The 22,765-nt window shown below is 38.3% G+C and overlaps 1 protein-coding gene across 2 annotated transcripts in view; it reads right to left on the bottom strand.

Annotated features, from left to right (window-relative positions):
* The window catches only part of NGLY1 (N-glycanase 1), a 54,019-nt gene that overhangs the window by 27,659 nt on the left and 3,595 nt on the right, over window positions 1-22,765 (bottom strand). Inside the window, exons 2-3 of one of the 2 annotated variants that reach the window (XM_080925993.1) lie at window positions 21,365-21,479; window positions 16,500-16,721 (exon numbers count right to left, since the gene is read on the bottom strand). In XM_080925993.1, coding sequence (XP_080782119.1) covers window positions 16,500-16,721; window positions 21,365-21,479 — 337 coding nt within the window. The remainder of the gene's footprint in view (window positions 1-16,499; window positions 16,722-21,364; window positions 21,480-22,765) is intronic. The other variant, XM_080925994.1, reaches the window with a different exon arrangement.

The raw sequence follows: 22,765 nt of genomic DNA, 5'->3' as shown, positions 1-22,765 counted from the left end.
GGATGCTGAGGCTGGTGGGGCTGCAGCTCACTGTGATCCAGGAAGACACTGAACACACTTAGTTTCCAGGGACTGTTTCTCCTGGATGTGCACTGCCTTTCTTTCATACTACTGTAAAGTGGAAAGCTCAAACTAAACCTGTAAGTTGAACACTGTAAAATGGGAACCAACAGTATTCAAAAAGCTCTTGTACAGATTTTAGGAATAAAATTTTAAACACTAAAATAAAAAAAGCCACTGGTATGGTCAAATAGAATAAATGTATCAAACAAAGATCAGAAGTCAAAGACATTTTCTAAGATTAAGACATAAGAACAGATACCTACAGATCACTGAGCACCCAGAGGAGCCAGAGCAGCGCTCTCTCTCCTGAGGCCATGGATGAGTCCACAATTCCTCTCCACTGACTATCAAGGGAGAGGCCGCCAGGAACTCTGGGGCGCAGGTGGCACAGTGCTGCCTAGGAACAGACACTTCTTGCCAAAGCCACATACAGCCTACTGCCATGAGGACTCTTGACCTGCATTATAGATTGCTGAGCAATCAGAGAAGCCACAGGAGGGCTCTCCCTAATGAGCCCACAGGGGAGAGGCCCCCAGGAACTCTCCAGGCTTAGATAGCATGGTACAGCCTGGGAACAGACAATTCCTGATCAAAGCCAGAGCTGGCCACTGCCATCAGAACTCACAGCCTACCCACAGAGAACTGAAAACCCAGGAGCAATCTCTGTCCTGAGCCCATGGACCAGAGAACCCACAGACCCAAAGGAGGGAGAAGCTCCCGACAGAGACAACAAGATCACCTAGCATCACAGACAAGATGGCAAGAAGCAAATGGAAGAACCTAAGAAACGGGAAACCAAGACAACCTGGCAACATCAGAACCCAGTTCTCCCAGCACAGCAAATAGTGGATATCTCAACACACCAGAAAAACAGGATTTGGACTTAAAATCATGCTTCATGATGATGATGGAGGTCCTGGAGAAGGGCATGAATATAACTCCCTTAAAGAATTACAAGAGAACACACATAAACAAGTAGAAGCCCTTTAAAAGGAAATACGAAAATCACTTAAAGAGCTACAGGAAAACACAACCAAACAGGTGAAGAAATTGAAAACAGAAATAGCAACAAAGAAATCACAAAAAAAGACAACCCTGGAGATAGAAAACTTAGGAAAGAGATCAGGAGTCATAGATACAAGCCTCACCAACAGAATATAAGAGATGGAAGAGGGAGAATCTCAGAGGCAGAAGACACCATAGAAAGATTGACACATTAGTCAGAGAAAATGCAAAAATCGAAAAGATCCTAACCATAAAAATCCAGGAAATCTAGGACACAATGAGAAGACCAAAGATAAGAATAATAAGTATAGAAAAGAGTGAAGACTCCCAACTAAAAGGCCTATTAAATATCTTCAATAAAATCACAGAAGAAAATTTCCCTAACCTAAATAAAGAGTTGACCATGGACATACAAGAAGCCTACAGAACTCCAAACAGATTGGACCAGAAAAGAAATTTTTTCCAACACATAATAGTCAAAACATAAAGCATTCAAAACAAAACAAAAAAATACTAAAAGCAGTAAGGGAAAAAGGACAAGTGATATATAAAGGCAGACCTATCAGAATTACACTAGACTTCTTAGCACAGACTATGAATGTTAGAAGATCCTGGACAGATGTCGTACAGAACAAAAATGCCAGCCCAGAATACTTAATCCAGCAAAACTCTAATTTACCATAAATGGAGAAACCAAGATATTCCAGGACAAAACTAAATTTACACAATATCTGTCCACAAACCAAGCCCTACAAAAAATAATAGCTGGAAAACTCCATCACAAGGAAAAAAATTCCATCCTAGGAAAAGCAATAAAATAATCTTGCAACAAACCCAAAAGAAGAAAAGCACACAAGCACAATTCTATTTCTAACAACAAAAATAACAGGAAACAACAATCACTATTCCCCAATATCTCTTAACATCAATGGACTCAATTCCCTAATAAAGAGACATAGACTATCAGACTGGATACATAAACAGAATCGAGCTTTTTGCTGCATACAGGAAACTCATCTCAGTGATAAAAAACAGACATTATTTCAGAGTAAAAGGCTAGGAAAAAACTTTCCAAGCAAATGGTCCTAAGAAACAAGCTGGAACAGACATTCTATATTGAATAAAATAGATTTTCAACCAAAAGTTATCAAAAAAGAAAAGTCAATTTTTACTTATCAAAGGAAAAATCTATCAAGATGAACTCTCAATCCTGAAAATCTACACTCTAAATACAAGGGCACCCATATTTATAAAAGAAACCCTACTAAAGCTCAAAGCATATATTGCACCACACACAATAATAGTGGGAGACTTCAACACACCACTGTTACCAATGGATAGATCATGGAAGCAAAAACTGAACAGAGATACAGTGAAACTAGCAGAGGTTATGAACCAATTGGAATTAACAGATATCTATAGAACATATTATCCTAAAACAAAGGAATACACCTTTTTCTCAGCTCCTCATGGCATCTTTTCTAATATTGACCATATAATCGGTCACAAAACAATCCTCAATAGATATAAGAAGATTGAAATACTCCCATGCATCCTATCAGATCACCATGGACTAAGGCTGGTCTTCAATAACAACAAAAACAACAGAAAGCCCACATACACATGGAAGCTGAACAATGCTCTACTCAATGACAACTTGGTTAAGGAAAAAATAAAGAAAGAAATCAAAGACTTTTTAGATTTTAATGAAAATGAAGGCACAACATACCCAACTTATGGGATACAGTGAAAGCAGTGCTAAGAGGGAAACATAGTTCTGAGTACCTCCAAAAATAAACTGGAGAGAGCATACACTAGCAGCTTGATAGTACACCTAATAGTTCTAGAACAAAAGGAAGCAGATGGAGTAGATGGCAGGAAATAATCAAACTCAGAGCTGTAATCAACCCAGTAGAAACAACAAGAACTATACAAATAACCAACAAAAAGAGAAGCTGGTTCTTTGAGAAAAATCAACAAAATTAATAAACCCTTAGCCAGCCTAACAGGAAGGTGCATAGAGAGTATCCAAATTAGCAAAATCAGAAATGAAAGTGGAGACATAACAACAGAAACTGAGGAAATTCAAGAAATTATCAGATCCTACTACAAAAGCCTATACTCAACAAAACTAGAAAATCTAGAGAAAATGGACAATTTTCTAGACAGATACCAGATACCAAAGTTAAATAAAGAACAGATAAACCACTGAAACAGTATCCTAACCCCTAAAGAAATAGAAGCAGTCGTCAAAAGTGTTCCAACCAAAAAAAGAAAAAAAAAAAAAAAAATCAGAAGCAGAACCAAATGGGTTCAGTGCTGAATTGTATGAGCCCTTCATACAAAACTTAATACCAATTCTCTCCAAACTATTCCACAAAATATAAACAAAAAGAACACTACACAACTCATTCTTCAAAACCATAATTATGCTTATGTCTAAACCACACAAAGACCCCACAAAGAAAGAGAACTTCAGACCAATTTTCCTCATTAACATCGGTGCAAAAATACTCAATAAAATTCTTGCAAACTGAATCCAAAAAGAAATCAAAAGGATCATTCACCATAATCAAGTAGGCTTCATTCCACAAATGCAGGGATAGTTCAATATATGGAAATATATTAATGTAATCCACTATATAAATAAATTCAAAGAAAAAACCCACGTAATCATTTCACTAGATGCTGAGAACCGATTTGACAAAATTCAACACCCTTTCATGTTAAAAGTCTTGGTAAAATCAGGAATTTAAGGTGCATACCTAAGCATAGTAAAAGCAATATACGGCAAACCAGTAGCCAAAATCAAACTAAATGGTGAGAAACTCAAAGCAATACCACTAAAATTAGGGACAAGATAAGGCTGCCCATTCTCCACCTACCTATTCAATATAGTACTGGAAGTCCTAGCCAGAGCAAGTAGACAGAAAAAAAAAAAAAAAAAGTCAAAAGGATAAAAATTGGAAAGGAAGAAGTCAAAATATCACTATTTGTAGATGATATGATAGTAAACTTAAGAGACCCCCAAAATTCCACCAGAGAACTCCTACAGCTGATAAACAACTTTAGCAAAGTGGCTGGATATAAAATTAACTCTAACAAATCAGTAGCCTTCCTCTACTCAAAGGACAAACAGGCTGAGAAAGAAATTAGGGAAAAGATACCCTACACAATAGTCACAAACAATATGAAATACCTTGGTGTGATCCTAACTAAGCAACAAAAGATCTGTATGACAAGAACATCAAGTCTCTGAATAAGGAAATTGAAGAAGATCTCAGGAGATGGAAAGATCTCCCATGCTCATGGATTGGAAGGATCAACATAGTAAACATGGCCATCTTGCCAAAAGCAGTCTACAGATTCAATGCAATCCCCATCAAAATTCCAACTCAATTCTTCATAGAGCTAGAAGCAGCACCACACAAATTCATTTGGAACAACACAAAACCTAGGATATGAAAACCTATTTTTAACAATAAAATAACTACCAGGGGAATCACTATCCCTGATATCAAGCTGTATTACAGATCAATTGTGATAAAAACCACATGGTATTGGTACAGAGACAGGCAGGTAGATTAATGGAACAGAATTGAAGAAATAAGCCCACGCACCTCTGGTCACTTGATCTTTGACAAAGGAGCTAAAAACATTCAATGGAAAAAGGACAGCCTCTTCAACAAATGGTGCTGGTTCAACTGGCAGTCAGCATGCAGAAGAATGCAAATGGATCCATTCTTATCTCTTTTTAGAAAGCTCAAGTCCAAGTGGTTTAAAGACTTCCATATTAAAGCAGGTACACTGAAACTAATAGAGAAGAAAGTGGCAAAGAGCTTAGAACATATAGGCACAGGGGAAATTTTCCTGAAGAGAACACCAATGGCTTATGCTGTAAGATCTAGAATGGACAAATGGGACCTCATGAAATTGCAAAGCTTATGTAAGGCTAAGGACACAGTCAAAAGAACAAAACGGCAGCCAACAGATTAGAAAAGTATCTACAAATCCTACAGCTGATAGAGGGCTAATATCTAATATATACAGAGAACTCAAGAAGTTAGAATCCACAAAATCAAATAATCCAATTTAAAATGGGGTACAGAGCTAAACAAAGAATTCTCAACTGAGAAATATGGAATCACTGAGAAGCACCTAAAGAAATGCTCGACATCCCTAGTCATTGGTAAACGCAAATCAAAACAACCCTGAGATTTCACCTCATACCACTCACAATGGCTAAGATCAAAAACTCAGGTGATAGCAGATGCTGGTGAGGATGCGGAGAAAGAGGGACACTCTTCCACTGTTGGTGGGCTTGTAAGCTGGTACAACCATTCTGGAGATCAGTCTGCCAGTTCCTCAGAAAATTGGACATAGTACTACAATGTAGGTGAAGACTCAGCTACACCACTCCTGGGCATATACCCAAAAGATGCTCCAACATCTAACAAGGACACATGCTCCACCATGTTCATAGCAGCCTTATTTATAATAGCCAGAATCTGGAAAGAACACAGATGTCCTTCAACAGAGGAATGGATAAAGAAATTGTGGTATATTTACACAGTGGAGTACTGCTCAGCTGTTAGAAACAATGACTTTATGAAATTCCTAGGCAAATGGATGGAACTAGAAGCAATCATCCTGAGTGAGGTACCACAGTCATAAAAGAACATACATGGTATGCTCTCACTGATAAGCATAGACTCGCCCAAAAAGCTTGGAATACCCAAGAAACAATTCACAGTCCTTATGAAGCTCAAAAAGAAGGAAGACCAGAATGTGGATGTCTCAGTCCTTAGAAGGGAGAACAAAGCACTCATGGGAGGAAATACAGGGACCAGTAGAGGAGCAGGGATTGAAGAAGAGATAATTCAGAGACTGCCTCACCTGGGGATTCACCCCATATGCAGCCACCAAACCCAAGCACTACCTTGATGCCAAGAAGTGCTTACTGGCAGGAGCCAGATATGAATGCCTCCTTGGAGGCTCTGTCGGGAGTCATACAGATACAGTTGAGAATGCTTGCAGCTAACCTTCGGGTTGAACATGGTTTCCCCAATGAAGGAGCTAAAGAAAAGACTGAAAGAGCAAAAAGGGTCTTAACCCCATGGGAACAACAACATTATCTATCAACCAAGCCCTCTAGAGTTCCCAGGAACTAAAACACCAACCAATGAGCACACATGGAGAGACCCATGGCTCCAGTTGCATATGTAGCAGAAGATAGCAGTGTTTGGCTTCAATGTGAGAAGAGGCCTTTGGTCCAGTGAAGGTGTTTGTCCCCACATAGGAGAATGCCAAAGGTGTTGAGGTGAAGAGGGTGGTTGGGACAGGGAGTACCTTCATAGTAACAAGTGGAGGGGGAGGGGGAACGGCAGTAGAAGGAAAGGGGATAAAATTTGAAATGTAAATACAGAGAATATCCAATAAAAACAAAAAAAATTAAATATAAAAGGAACATACACTCAAGACAAATCAGAATACTTTCCAAATATAGGTGGAATTCTAGATATAATTACAAACAGTGGAAAAAAGTAACATGGCAAAAAGGGTTAGTGGCTGGATAGATAGCTCTATTGTTAAGAGCACTGACTACTCTTCCAGAGGTCTGATGCTCTCTGTTGGCATGCAGGTATACAGGCAGATATAGCATTCATACACATAAAAATTAGTAAGCAAATCTTTGGAAAAAAGGAAACATTTCAAAGAAATAACAGAAACAAATCTCACATAGCTGAAGACCTAGGATGAGTGGGAAACTAACTAGATTACAACACTGAATAGCAGTAGGTTAAAAATAAAACCCTAAAAGCCTTTAAGCAGTAAGAAAAATGAAATGCATATGGGGAAGGGGATGGAGAGTCTGGAATCAAGTATCTTACTGAAAACACATGAAGCACATGATTTGAAATTCTGATGATTAAGAACACAGAACTTATACCTAACTTAGCTAATTATGTAGAAGTGTAAAATTAATATACTTTATAAATTATCACAACACAGAAACAATTAATCAGGAGGCAGGTGCTACTTATCAAGGGCAATCATAGTAAATCATAGTAAATGATTAGCAAATCATTACCAAATATAGTATGCCAGGCACTGTGCTATACACTGGGATATGTCTATAGGAAAGGAGTAGTAGCTCAGCTCAGTGTCACAGGCCTGCATCCCAACTACAGCAGAGGTTCAGGCCAGAGAATTGTCAGGTTCAAGACAGGGTGGACAAGTAGCTCACACCATCTCAGCAGGTGCAAGGTAAGGTGAGGACATAGGGTTCGGGGTATAGTGCTTGCCTAGCATTTATGAAGCCTAGGTATAATCAATCGTCAGTATGTCAGATACACACACACACACACACACACACACACACGGACAGATTCATGAATACACACATGCACTCATACATACAAGATGAGAAAGAGGAAGATTAAAAGAAAAAAATGAAGTAACAAAAGAAAGAAAAATGAATCACACATTCATAGATCTACCACAGTAAGTCAATAAATATGTCTGTGAATGAATCAGACACTGGAAAAATAACTAAGACTGAAAAAAACAAGGCCACTGCCCTCAAAGACCAAGTAGCCTATTGTACACAGAAATCTAATCACGCTTATTTCCATAAATGTTTACTGATCCCCTATTTCCTAGGATACTAGGAATAAAATGGTAAGTCAAACAACCTATTTTTAATTCCCAGCAAGGCTGGGGGTGTAGCTCAGTTGATACAGTGCTTATCTAGCATGTAACCTAAACTAGAATCACTTTGTGAGTATCAGTGAAGGACCATACACTGGGGTAGGTGGTCTGTGGAATGTCTGTGAGAGACTGTGTTGATAGGGTAAATTGATATTAAGAGATTCAGCCCACTATGGGAAGCACCGAGCAGGAGAAAAATAGGAATGATAGGTGTATTTTCTCCATGAGTAGCTAGATTAGCAGCTAACCACTTACAATAAGAAATGACCAGCAACACTTAGTACTGAGCGATCAAGTGAGAACAGGCTGAGCCCTTACAGCCAGGTGTGCTGCTACAGACCCACAGTACTAGACTTGGAGGGCAGAGGCAGGCAGCTCAGTTGATTACTCTTGGTTACACAGTAAGTTCCAAAGCCAGCCTGGAGTATGCAAAAGCCTGTCTAAAACAAGCAAAATCAATTGAAGAAATGTAGCAGAACAAAGACTCTAGATCTTAGTGGCACCTAACGTGGGCTAACTGCAGGCACCGATGAATTGTACTGCATGGTTCAATGGGAAGAAAATGTTAGAATTATCATCAGCCTTAGTAAAAAATTTAAAGCAAGGAACTTATAATACTGGCTAATATTTAGATTAAAAGTGGCTCCCCCATGAACTGCAGAAGCACTCAGAGAAGAATGGCAGGAGGAAGAAGTGGCCTGCTCCCACCTGTGTCTATGGTGTGTGGCAGGGTTACAGTTTCAGGTGCTCCTGGCTAAGCACATTTATAGGCATGAAGGGTTTTAGTTTTAGTTTTGGTGTTCAAGACAGATTTCTCTTTGCAGTCCTGGCTGCTCTAGCACATAATCTGTAGACCAGATTCTCCTCAGAGGTCTACCTGCTTCTGCCTCCTGAGTGCTGCTTTTACTAAACACCATTTGCACTGGCTGGTTTTGTGTCAACTTGACACAAGCTGGAATTATCACAGAGAAAGGAGCCTCAGCTGAGGAAATGCCTCCATGATATCCAGCTGTAAGGCATTTTCTCAACTAGTGATCAAGTGGGTCAGGCCCAGCCCATTGTGGGTGGTGCCATCCCTGGGCCTGTAGATTTGGATTCTATAAGAAAGCCACTCAGGGTTAGCAAGCCAGTAAGCAACATCCCTCCATGGCTTCTTCATCAGCTCCTGCTTCCTGACCTGCTTGAGTTCCAGTCCTGACTTCCTCTGGTGATGAACAAGCACTGTGGAAAGTGTAAGCTGAATAACCCCAATTTACTTCTTGGTGATTTTTGTGCAGGGACAGAAACCCCGAGACACCATCCTTGGCTTAAAAATTACAAAAGTACTCTGAGTATTAAAGTTAATACAAGTAGACAAGGCAAAAATGAGAGGGCATTCTATTCTAGCATGGATTCCTTCCCTGCACATATTCATCAGCAAAATTTGTATCACAATGTAGCAACAACAACACAATGTTAATCATGAGATTTTACAAAGTTATACACTCAAATTCAAAATTTTCAGTACTATGTAAAATGTAGATTTATATGCATAGTTAGAAACTAGGCATTGTATTACCAATTTTTAGAATTAAATGAGTTCTTTTCTGTGTATTGTTGTATAATGTATACAATATTCATGAATAAAACAAATAAAATACATTCAGAATATGTGTTCATAATGTCTTACTGGAGGCACATAATGAAAAGATAAAGACATGTAAGACAAGTTTGAGAAACGGAGGCAGTGAAGGGAGTGGAAGAGCAGCAGCAAGAAATCTAGGCCACTCACGACCAAGGGGACGCTGCATACTGACTCGGTTTAAATCAGCCAAGGAAGCTCTCAAGCACTGGTCTGTTAGAAACACCAGTTCAAACACAGGCCTGTGATGCCAGCGCAACCTGGGAGAGAACAGGCCTAGGCCACCGAGAAGCCTTACTAAGGAGAGAGACCAGGGTGTCAGATGAGATGGGATCTCAGTTAACAGGTCGTCAACAGTTGAGAAAAATGCAAACACGGTTCCGTTTTAAGAACTGAAGCAGTAGAAAAGTCAACAGGGAGAACATGATGACTGACATAAATAGAAATAAAGCAAAATTTATATAAAACAAAGTCTCTGTTTTTATTTGAGAGAATTCTTATTAAAACAATACACTTAAATTGGTGTCTTTTTCTTAAGTGAGAAGGTAAGAACTCAGAGTATTTTTATTTTCAATTTGTTCCTTTCTGTCTGGAAATTACCTCATTCATTGTCGTTTTAATGGCACTTAAATGATTTTGAACAATAAAGTTTATTTTCTTGCCTTATTTTGTTACATATTCATTGGCCCATAAAGGGGGGGCTTACGCCATAAAAATAGAAGGCTGTTGATTGCAGGGCAATTATGGCAGCCGGGGAGCCATGTTCTAAGGCCACATAAGGCAGCAGTTAATTGCCTGACACAGGAAAATTTATTTGGAGTATAAGTGGAAGTTTAAAATGTTTGAGACCAAAAAGGCTTTTTCTTCACTCTTCATACTTGCAGTTATTTATGAGTCTGTAGAAAGCACACACGCAGGGTTCTGTCAAGGCAGGGGTGCCGGATGAGCACCTCACGTCTCCAGGGAAGAACCAGCCATCTCCAAGCCTACCAGCTCTTTGCCACCTCTCACACCAGCCTTTATATTTGTGACTTCTAGAACTGGAGCCTATTTTTAAGCATGAAAGTTCTGTTTAATAATAAATTTTAAGTGACAGTTTTAGTTCCTTTTGGAATTCAATGACATTTTTTACAAAAACTAAATATATAGTGCAAACTACATATTGTTGCAAAAAGAAATCCTATGAACTACTAAGAGGTATAAATAGTATATTGCTCATGAATTTATGACTTTTCAGAATATTAGTTATGTGTATATGCTTTTCCACATTTTAAATTTCACACGTTTGTGTTTTCAATAAGAAAAATTGAAATGTTACATACATATAATTTATAGTGTTTAGTTTTACCAGTTTTAGTTTACCTATCTTCTCCATATAATTCTGGTCTTGAGCTCAGACAGACTACAACTTATTGTTTGTTTTGGCAGGGCATCCCTATATAGCTCATGTTATCTTAGAACTCATGATCCTCCTGGCTCAGTCTCCTTCTGAATGCCGGAATTAATGTCCCACCCACCGCATTCATCATCATCATTAAAAAACATGTATTTTAAACTTGTGCATGGGTGTACACATAAGCGAAGGTGCTTGAGGAGGTCAGCAGAGGTTACTGGATCCCACAGAGCTGAAGTTACTGGTAGTTCTAGGCCACCTGATATGAATGGTGAGAACCTCTGCAAGAATAATACATGCTCTTAACTATTGTAATATTTCCAGTCCTAGCTTCCTCATTTTTAACAGAGACTAAATGTTCAAACTATTTAGCTATTAGGATGTATCATAACTGAAGCAATCTCCTACTTAAGGATGTAAAGCTATGTCTGACATCTAATAGTGGTAGAATAGCAAATTACTGAACCTTAAAATTCTTACACCCAAATAGATGCCTTCTCTTAAATAGATTTAGACTAAGAAGTTGCCTTATTGTTGGTTAGTGAGACATATACATTTAAGACTTAATGAGCTCAGAGAGTCTATCACTCAGTAGCATAGCATCATTTTTTATCACTTGAGAACTGTTGGCTGCCAACCCCAACACTGTAATAAGAATAAATGTGTAGGTTATTTTATTTTCCCATTAGTCTATTATTTAATGATTTCAATGGAATAGTCATAAATTATGGTAATTATTTTTAAAATATATCCTTATATAAAACAGGCAGTAATTTACAATGATAAAGAATTCATGAAAAATTCTTAATAATTTTATATGCATCATGATTTAAACTTTAAAAAAATCACTTGATATAGTTAAAGAAACACAAAGTTTACTAGAATTTATTTAGCTTCAATGAAAGTTAAGTTTTTTTTCAATTTGATATTCATTATAAATCTCAACTGTTATTAACACTTAAAATGATTGATGGTAAAAATAACTGCTAAGTTCTCGCACAGAATAGAAACTGATGATTAAAAGTTTGAATGAAATGATATTTAAAGTCAAGTGTATTCTAGGAGCTAGACAGACAGTTCAGTGGTAAAGAATGCTTACTGCTCTTGCAGAGTACCTGGGTTCAGTTTCCAGCACCCACATAGCAACTCAGGGTTGTCTGTAACTCTAGCTCAGGGAATCTGATGTCCTTTGTGGCTTAAACTCAGGCAGGCTCACATCCATAAAGATAAGTAAATCTTGTTTTGTAAAGTGTATTCTCAACACCTAGGATGTACATACCAAGTCTGAGGTCATTTCAGGTTTTTTTAAAAAAGTATTCTAGTAATTCATGGATAGCTAGCTAAGAGCTGTTCATAAAGAAATAAGAACCAAGGAAGAATTGATAAACACTTTCCCATCAATAGCATATATCTCAGGAAGTTTTGCTGGTACTAATGGCAGTTTGTTTTGACTGACAGCATCTTAAAGCTGTCGTTATTTATGCTTCACATTCTGCTTTAACTGCAAGTTGAGGAGCAAAACCATGATTCAGAAAGTAGGAAGAGGCTTCCTGAGCTACAACACTAATGAAGTACTTAGTTCAGGAATATATATAAATATGTTCAAGTTTTTGTAAGAATTCATTGAACTTTAACAAAAGACAGTAGGAAATTTTAAAAAGATGTGTTCTAACACTCTAATGAGAAAACTTCAAAGCTGTTAAAAATAAAAGAAAGGTTAACTAAGACTCAGTGTCTGGATCAATGTATTTAGAAACTGACAAAGACCGAAGGTATCTCTGATGGGCTGCTTAAACACACAGAAGGGATATGAGAGTCCACAGGAGGGTTTTTAAATTTCTTATCTTATCCCTTAAGTTTTACATGATTGATATATGAACTATTACTGTAGAAGCAAACGATCTATAAATAAATAGTTATTGTATTATGTTCAATATTCTATCACAGGTAAAATGTACACTGAAAAAATGTGACCTCTGCCTATAACCTTGGCATCTTGTGGGTGGAGGGAGGAGGATAGTGAGTTTAAGGCAATCTTGCTGAAGTAAGGCCTTGTCTCAAAAAAAGAAAACTACAGAAAACGCTGCTGTATGAAGTGGAATGACTGGAGTTACATCCTGTCAGTCAAGCAGGTCTGCTTTTCTGTAACTGACAACTCTGTACTCAAGATGTGAAACATTACCTAAAGAGTAATTGTTTCTAAACACAAACTCTGAAAGCTCCAGAGTTTACAAGCCTTTCATTTCACACATGCTGGCTCCTGTACATCTGATGATTCAACAGTTACCTTTCTGAGAACTGGCTGAATGTATTACTATAAACCAATGAAATGTATGAAGCTAATGAAAAGAAAAACAAGTACTTGAAGTACTTACAGGTTTTATAAATCAAAGGAGACACAAATGAGTATGGACAGAGGAATTAAACCTTTTCTAGGAGTCCAAGGAGTTAAATCTTTCATGAAAAAGACAAACAGAAACTACTACTCAATACAAGTTACAAGAAAAGAGGGCACATCTGTCTCTTAGCTGGCCAGGACCTACAACTTTATTATTTTCAAAGGAGCATCTTGGGGTCTTCTAGGATGAGACAAAGAAAAAGACTCTCAATCTTTGACTGCCAAGGAAAAAAGAGCTTGAAGGATCCAGAATTAGCCAAAATGAAAAGAGGATGGGTGGGTTTAAGAATCGATCATGTTTGCAAAGTTTCTGTAAGGTTAAGAATACTGTCAAGAGAACGAAACGGCAGCCAACAGACTGGGAAAGGATCTTTACCAACCCCACATCTGATAGAGGTCTAATATCCAATATATACAAAGAACTCAAGAAGTTAAGACTCCAGAGAATCAAATAATTCCATTAAAAAATGGGGTACAGAACTAAACAAAGAATTCTCAATTGAGGAATATCGAGTGGCTCAGAAGTACCTAAGGAAATGCTCAACATCTTTAGTCATCAGGGAAATGCAAATTGAAACAACCCTGAGATTCCACCTCACACAAGTCAGAATGGCTAAGATCAAAAACTCAGATGACAGCAGATGCTGGCGAGGATGTGGAGAAAGAGGAATATTCCTCCACTGCTGGTGGGGTTGTAAGTTGGTACAACTACTCTGGAAATCAGTCTGCCGATTCCTCAGAAAATTGGACATAGTCCTACCTGAAGACCCAGTTATTCCACTTCGGGGCATATACCCAAAAGATGCTCTAACATATAATAAGTACACATGTTCCACCATGTTCACAGCAGCCTTATTTATAATAGCCAGAAGCTGGAAAGAACCCAGATATCCTCCAGTAGATGAATGGATACAAAAATTGTGGCACATTTATACAATGGAATACTACTCAGCTATTAGAAACAATAAATTTATGAAATTTCTAGGAAAATGGATGTATCTAGAGAATATCATCCTGAGTGAGGTAACCCAGTCACAAAAGAAAAGACATAATATGTAGTCACTAATAATTGGATACTAGCCCCAAAAATCTCTAAATACCCAAGAAACAACTTGAACCCAAGAACCATATGAAGCTCAAAAACAAAACAAAACAAAAAACAAAGGCCAAAACGTGGAAGCCTCAGTCCTTCTTAGAAAAAAAAAGTGTATGTAGCGCCCACTCAGAGTGTGGTATACCTAGATCTTAAATCATTAATAATTCAAGAGCTAAGAATGTAGCTTTGTGGCAATTCTTGGTATTTATAAATCATTATGTTTAATCTATACACACCAAGAAAACTTTGACTATTTCCATGTTATGTTTTGTTTTACATACGCTTTATGCTCATTGTAACTAGTAAGATATCAGTGCATACTATCAAACCTTTAAAAAAAATCAAGTACTCACAAAAATATATTCATAGTTTTATACAAAAATGCTTTAAATATTTGTACATTTATCTCTGTTTTTTAAAATAAACTTGTTTAAATAAAAAAAGAATTGATCATGTAAAATTTTACTGCATGGTGGAAAATGACAAGGTATTTCACTAAAATGAAAAGAAATTGATAATAGTTTAAACTTATTATTCAGAAAATTACTATGGAAATATCACAAAAACTTGATAGTGAAGATTGGGAATATTAATAATGTTTATCAAAAGGAGTCTTTGCACACCAAGTATCTCCTCTATTGTTAAGAATATTGTCCTCTATGACGTCTGCTATCTCAGAATCACAGAAGCTGTGGTGAGCAGCACTCAGGAGACATTTACAAGACTAGGCTAGTCCCCCACGAAAGGAAAGTGTATGAAGGGCTTTAGAACCCGTGGTAGCTTGAATGAAATGTTGCCACCCATAAGTCTTGGGCACCTGGATCTTTGGCCCAGATGCTGGCACTCTTTGGCCATTTAGGAGGTATGTCCTTGCTGAAGGAAATGTGTCAATGGAGGTAAGCACCGAGGTTTCAAAAGCACATGCCATTCCCAGTTAGCACTCTTTCTGCTTCCCGTTTATAGTTCAAGATGTAAGCTGCCACAGGCTGCATGTCACCCACGCTGCAATGCTGTCCCTTGTCATCATGGACCCTAACACTCTTTACCCATAAGCTCTAAAATAAACCCCCTTTTCTATAAATTTACCATAGACATGGTGTTTTACCACAGCAACAGAACAGTAACTAATATAGACTCTTGCCTACGGTTTTACTTTCTCTCTGTCCTTCCAGGACCTAACCCAGCTGCACGTGCTGCCAGGACTGACCACAATAAATAAGGAGTGGAAAGCTGACTGCGAATCAGACTCCATCGATGCAGTTTCTGGGAGGAGTGCACCCATGTCCCACACCGGGTGGACCTTTCCAGTGATGCAGCTGTTTCCGTGTTATTCATAAGCCTTTAAGTAAGCCCAATAACTCAGCAGTTCACCAAGCTAGACTTGGATGAACTCATTTTCTTGGTCTACTGCTAGTGTACTATCTGAGGTATAGGAGATATTTGTTTATATCTCCCCAGGAAAAGACGCACAGCTATTTTAAATGGGATCGTTTAAATTTGTCATTATGGCCTACAAAGGCAATCAAAACTTTGACTTCTGTTCTTCATGTTAGTAACTAAATTTTACTAAGTATTTACTGTCAGCTTATTAATAGATTATCTTATACCTAAAACCTAAAGAACCCATTTTTTTACTTAAGATATTGATAATAGTTTCCCCAAGAGGATTAAGTTCACATTAAGATTGGCAGCAGGTAAATTTAGATTACAAGGGTAAATACAATAAAGACATTCAATCTATCTAATTGTTATAATACACTCAGGTTCAGTAATTTCATTTGAGGTTAAAGACATGCTCACTGTGTTAGTGATTTAAGTACTGAGAAAAGTAGATAAGAAACAATAAACAAAACATAATTGTTTCAGGAGAAGTATGCCACAAGTTATGTTTTAAAATGTAGGTACAACAGCTGGGCATGTTTATGCGCAACTATAATCACACCACTCAAGAGGCTCAAGTGTGAGGATCATGGCTTGTAGGTCAGCCTGGGCTACATGGCAAGAAACTGTCTGGAAGGAACTGAAGGAAGGAGGAAAATGAAAGGTGCTCATTTCCCTCACATTTGCTATAACTGACAATTTTGAAATTCTTAGTAAACTTAAGAATGTTAGAGTTCTAAATCCAAGAACATTTGAGACGTGAGTTCTGGAATGCTTCTCTTTTGTTGTTTCAACACTGACAAAAGTATGGAATGGTGGGTTTTCACACTACCATTGGAGCAGTGGGTAGGCTCAGCAGCTGCCCAGTCTGGTTTCCAGAGTGCTGCATTAGCCCAGCAGGATCTTCTGACTGCTTGACAGCAGGGTGCTGAGAGAGCTCCACCTTCTCACTAGATCCATCCAGTCTGCTGCTCCTCTCCCTGGCGATCAGGTCACGCACTTTCTGGAGCTGTTCCACAGAAGCTTTTTTAGGAAAGACAAGATGTGTTTCTCCCTACAATTTACAGAATTGAGAAAAGTCTTAATTTCTGCTATAAACTGACAGTCATTCTTATATAACATGGTATTGATAAAGTTGAATGTATCATATCTTTTTTAAAAATACTTTTATTCTTCATATGGATGGACATTTTGCATGTGTGTGTGTGTGTGTGTGTGTGTGTGTGTGTGTGTGTGTGTGTGTGTGTGAGTGTGTGTGTTGTGAACTGTATGTATGTGGTGTCAGGGAAGCCAGAGAAGAGTATCTGCTCTACTAAAATTGTCATTACACATGTTTTTGAGCTGCTATTTGGGTGTTGGGAGTCAAACTCTAGTTATTTTGAAGAGCAGACAGCACCTCTAGCCCTGAATGTATCATATATCAATAAATATACTAGTTCTTAAACTAAATTAAGAAAATGTGTTTCCTTATTAGTACATAAAGTTTGGCATATTTAATGTAATCCAGGGACCTTTATTTATTTGTTTTTTGTGACAGGTGTTCTACATGACAGGCCAGCCATGAATTTGTTCTCTAGCTGAGGATGACCTTGAACTTCCTGATCCTCCTTCCACTTCCTAAACGCTGTTATTATAGACATGTGCCACCAAGTCCAGTCTATGTAGTACTGGGGTTTGAACCTATGGCTTCATGCATGCTTGGCAAACAGTATCCTACCAAATGAACTACATCCTTAGCCTTAGGAGAGCTTTAGAAAATTATAACATTTTATATATCATATGAGTAGTAAAATATATTTTATATTCTCTGCAATAAAATAAAATGCTATGATTTTCTATTCCACACAAAGTCATGATGGTAGAAATACTTTAATTCAAAAGGCTTGAGCCAAGAGTCTGAGACCTATAATCCTAGCCACTCAGGATGCTTGGCAGCGGAATCCCAAGATCAATGAAGGCATGTCCTCTACCCTCAAGCGACACTTTTAGTCCCAAACTATAGACCAAACTGATTAATTTCTTTTCTAAATTCAGGTCTCACTGTGTAGCTTTGGTTGGTCAGCAGCTCATTATATAGACTGGGTAGGCCCCAAGTTCATAGAGATCTGCCAACCCAACTGTTGTGAAAAATTCCAGTTTCGTCCTCCTGAGGCATGGGGGAGGGATACAGCAGGAGTACAGGTGGGTCCCAGCGGAGAACTGCCCGGCTACAGGATTCCATTCTTCCTCAACCTCACTCATAATTTTCAGGATTTTAATAATATACACTAGTAAATTTCAGGGTAAATATCAGATATGCCTTTCTGTAGATAGTCCTGAAGCTGTTTGTATTTTAATATTAATTCCACTTCCCCAAGAAGGGCTGTCTGGTCATGTGACTTCAACAGAACCTTCCCATTTTAATAAGTAAAATAAAGGAGAGCCAGTGACTGGGTGGGGCAGGGAAGTAGGAGGGCTGAGAGCTCTGAGGAGGTCAGAGGACGGAGGTTAGAGGTCGTGGCAATATAGAGCTTCCCAAGAACCAGCTGGACCCAGGTGGGATTTATTGGTGTTAAAAAACTATGAACATTAAGGGTTTTACAGGTCTAACATCATCTCATATAGGAGGGCAGTTCATATTTTTGTCTATATGATGCAATCTTGTGTGGAGGGTTTGTGGATTGAGAGTTGAACATATAAACCTGTATGAAAAGTTATTGGGTTTTAAAGTTGTGTTTGTGTGGCCTTTTGGGGTACAGAAATACCCCGGGACAGAGGCAGAGAACAGGTGGTAGAAAACTGCCAAGGGTAGGGAGTTGCATGGACGAGTTGGGCAATGGTGGCTAGGACCCAGCTCAGCTCCAAACTAAAATCAGGCCTGAGGAGTGAGACCTCAGGGCCGATAGAGAGATAAACCATTTTTTATGTTTTTAATATTTACTGCAACACCTTTCAATGTAAAAGCCTACCTAAATTCCCAATTCATTTTCAGCTCTATCAACCCATCAGACAAGTTAGTTACACTGATGAATAATATAATATAATAATATAATAACATAATATAGTTTTATCAGAATATTCTAACTCCACTTATATTAAACACCATTCCCAGTCTTGGAATGGTTTGTTATCTGGTATGGAGGAAACCAAGCATGATGAATGTCTGACACTGGGGCATTTTCTGAGCAAATTAGGTCAGAGGGTTACAAATATTTGTTAGTGAAAGACAAATATGAACCCCTGAACCCCATGACTTCAATAATGAGAAACTGATATAGCTTCTAAACACCAACAACTAAGTTTTTCTGTGTAGTTTAATGTCTCCATGTCCTTGCAAAGAATTAGCAGTGCTCTCATTTTTCTCCTCTACAGTCTGAAATTCTCCATATTCAGATGTTTATATGGAACGGGCAACCAGATGATACCATGATTTATAATCATGGCCTGGTCTCATTTGAGTTGTGGCTCATTTTATTCCACTAAATAATATTTAATAGTAAAGTAGGCCAAACTGTCAAAAAGCCAGGCAGTGCTTCCCCCATAAAAACTGCCACTTTCTAAAGTTTTTCTTCTCTATTAGTGGTACTCCTATCTACTTAGTGTCTGAAACCTAAACCTAGCTGTCCCAAATTTCTTCCTTTCCCCCTATACTGATGTTTAATTTATCAAGACTGATTCATTCCTCTGCACATGCACATACACACAATTTCAGAATCCACTTAGATCTTGTCTCTGTGCCATCAATGCTTAGGTCAGCAACTGTGTGCAGCCTCCTAGCAACACTGGAGCAGACAGACAAAGGCTCTCCCTATATCTGCATAACCACTGCTATTCATCTTAGATGGGTGTAAGGAGCCAAAATGGTTTCCCTGTACCATCCCCTACACTCTAGATTATCCAGAAGAATCTCTTTACAATAACTGAAATACTATTTGAAAATTTTCTTCCCTGCTTTAAACTTTCCAATGGTGTCAATATTAGTTCCTTTCTTTGTCTCTTTGACAAAATATCTGACACAACCCATTGAAACCATGAAGGATTAATTTTGACTCAGGTTCAGAAGGCTCAGTTCCTAGTCACTTGGCAACATGTTTCTGGGCCCATGGCCAGGCAGAATATCATGGTGGTGGGACCATGTGGAGGAGGAATCCTCTCTAGGCAGACAGCAAGTGGTCAGGGCAAGAAACAGCATCCAAAGACACGTCTCTTGAAAGATACTTTCTCCACAGAGGCCACACCTCCACAGTTGTACTAATTAATCAAGTCAAAGTTTGAATCCCTCAAGGGATCAAACCATTCATTTAGTCATGGAACTCTAGCTCTGTAATCTCTTGGATAAGAAGTATGTTTTACCAATCTCCCAAGTGTTTAATCAATCTAAGAAATCAGATAATCAAGATTAACTATCATAGTCTACGTCTTTCTCTATAAGGCCTAGTCTTTGTCTATGCCTAAAGCTATTTCCTGCGTCAGAACTACTGCAGCTAGGAGCCATTTGCTCAAGCCAACTGTCTGTAGTGTACTGTAGTACTGAGTCTCAGGTACCTGAGTTTCTTGTTACTCAGGTCTACCCTTTACCACCTCACAGGCCTTTGGTGGTCACTGCACTGCTATAGTAGCTGCAACTCTAATTGCTGTGAGTGCAAGTATCATGTCTTGTCTTCTTTACCCTTGTTTCCTTTCCTGTTTCTAACTGATTAGAACATAAGCTGTGGGTGGGATTATATTAAGTTACTCCACTGTTTCATGCATCACAGTTTGGTTAGGAAGGGTAGGCAGAAAAAGAACCCTGCATTTCTTTATCAACATCTACAAATGGTACCTGCTCTGCTCAACTTCTCTCAATATCCTATACACGGAAATAGGGGTACATAGAAGACTCAAAATCCCGTCTGTCTGTCTGTCTTACAGTGACAGACTTAGTATGTAATCCAGTCTGCCCTGAACTCATGATCTTCCAGCCTCAGCTTCCCAAGAAGATAAGACTACAGGAGGCATCAGCATGTGTATCCTGGCTAAAATTTACAACTTTAATAATCACACTTATTGTATTATAACAGTAAACTCTTCCACAAGGTTTGAGAGGATGAAAACACCAAACTTTCCTTGTGAAATAAAATAATAGAACATCTTGCTATCACTGTCACAGGAGAAAAGCATTCTGTGGGGCAAGTGACTTCTTTTTTTCTGTATTTTACTTGTTCTACTTCTTACTGGAGACAACAGTGATACCTTAGTATGCATCCCACACTCAGAGATCAATGGTAGAAGACTAAAGAGACCATATTTGATCCTTGGGTGTATTGCACTCTTTATTCTAAACAGTGAGACTTTTAAGAATTCCTATCTATGGAGACCATACATTTTATCCTGACTTCATCATACTTTAAAATAGTCTTTACCAGCACTGCGATTTGAACGCAGGACTTCCAGAGGTCCTGAGTTCAAATCGCAGCAACCACATGGTGGCCACAACCATCTGTAATGAGATCTGATGCCTTCTTCTGGTGTGTCTGAAGACAGTGTGAGAGTGTGCGTGTGCGCACACACACACAAAATAAATCTTTAAAAAAAATTCTAACAGGTTAAAAAAAAACTAGTTCTACACATTTCCAAAATGACCAATTTTTTAAAAAATGTCATTCAAACAACTATTCACTGTCATTGCTGTTTGCTTTGCACATAAAACATGGGGAGGAGACCCTTTGACATACTCACCTCTTCAAAGCCCATTTCAAATAAACACTCAACAGCTCCTCTGACAGGCAAGAGTCTAGTAGCAAAGGCTGTGTTCCCAATACGGATGGATCTGTACTTTTCATCACCGGGGTTTCTGATTAAAAAAACAAAACATAATGGGTAATATATCACCACCCATCTTTTGAAGACTTTATGTATGTTTCTTTCACATTTTCTATCAGCTAGACTCCTACACGAGGCAGTAGAGATTCCAACTGTGAAAAGTGAACAGTCCAGACAAGCATTTACAGTTAATGACGATTCAGTACCACTGAGTATTCTGCCCAACTTCATGGATGACTGTATTAATATTGCCATAGGAAATGTGTAGCTGTTACAGAGAAGTACACTTTTAGTCTTTTAAGTTTCGAAAAGTAGTCGCAGACAGAGAGTAGAAAACTTGTCTGCTTGTTCTGAGGGATACCATCATCTATAATAGTGTGAAAGGCATAAAGATGGTGGTTAAGAAGCATTTGTGAACTGAAGCAAAAGCTTTGCTCCCAGCATAAACTGTAGTGGTCATTTAGCTTCCCTTCCTCCCTCTTACTTGTTTCAAAATATGTTTTAGCATAGGAAATAAGGTAGTAAAATAAAACAAAAACACAAATATTCAAGGACAAAACTAAATATTACTGCTTAGCTGTCATGCATTAGTGCTAGTCTACAAGCAACAAATGCAAGACTGTGTTCAATAACTTTTATAATAACTTGATAATACTATGAGATTTTCACTGTGTTATATAAAGTTTGTAGGTCCACAAAGGAATGAAAATTAAAAAAAAAATCTTTTCACAAATGATTTCGGAAGCAAACATAAATTTCTGGGAGCTGGGAACGTTTACTCTCTACATTTATTACATATTAGGGGCCGGTTTTTCAACCTTAACCACCATAAAATTTAGACCACAGCCAAGGGGAGACTCCTATGCACCACAGAATGCGCAACATCCCTGCTTTTATGACACACCATTTAGGCAAACAAAAACTAAACTACAAAATGAGCCTAACATGTGTCATGCTAAGTACAGATGGTTTTCATGATGCACAGTGGTTGCCACCACCCCCATCTAAAGCTGCAGCTGTTCTGTCCCCAGCTCCACATACCTGCTGCAAGGCACTGTTATCACGCCATAAGCACAGCCCAGTGAGGGCGGGCAGATCCCGTTCCCAGATCCTTCTCTCTTATTTTCCTTTTGCTTGTTTCACCTCAAACCCAAAACCCCACTTGTTTCATCTCTTAGTTGCCTGAATAAGCTACCAATGCTCAACCCCATTTTTAAAATTAGAAATACTAAGCAGACTTGCACGAGTTCAAGCACAGAGTAAGCCCAAAGTCAGTCCTCCCTTTCTATGAAAAATTCATGTCACTGGCCTGAATTT

Source organism: Micromys minutus (genome assembly GCF_963924665.1).
Source record: "Micromys minutus genome assembly, chromosome: 12".
Lineage (NCBI taxonomy): Eukaryota > Metazoa > Chordata > Mammalia > Rodentia > Muridae > Micromys > Micromys minutus.
This window is presented reverse-complemented; position numbering and strand designations above follow the sequence as displayed.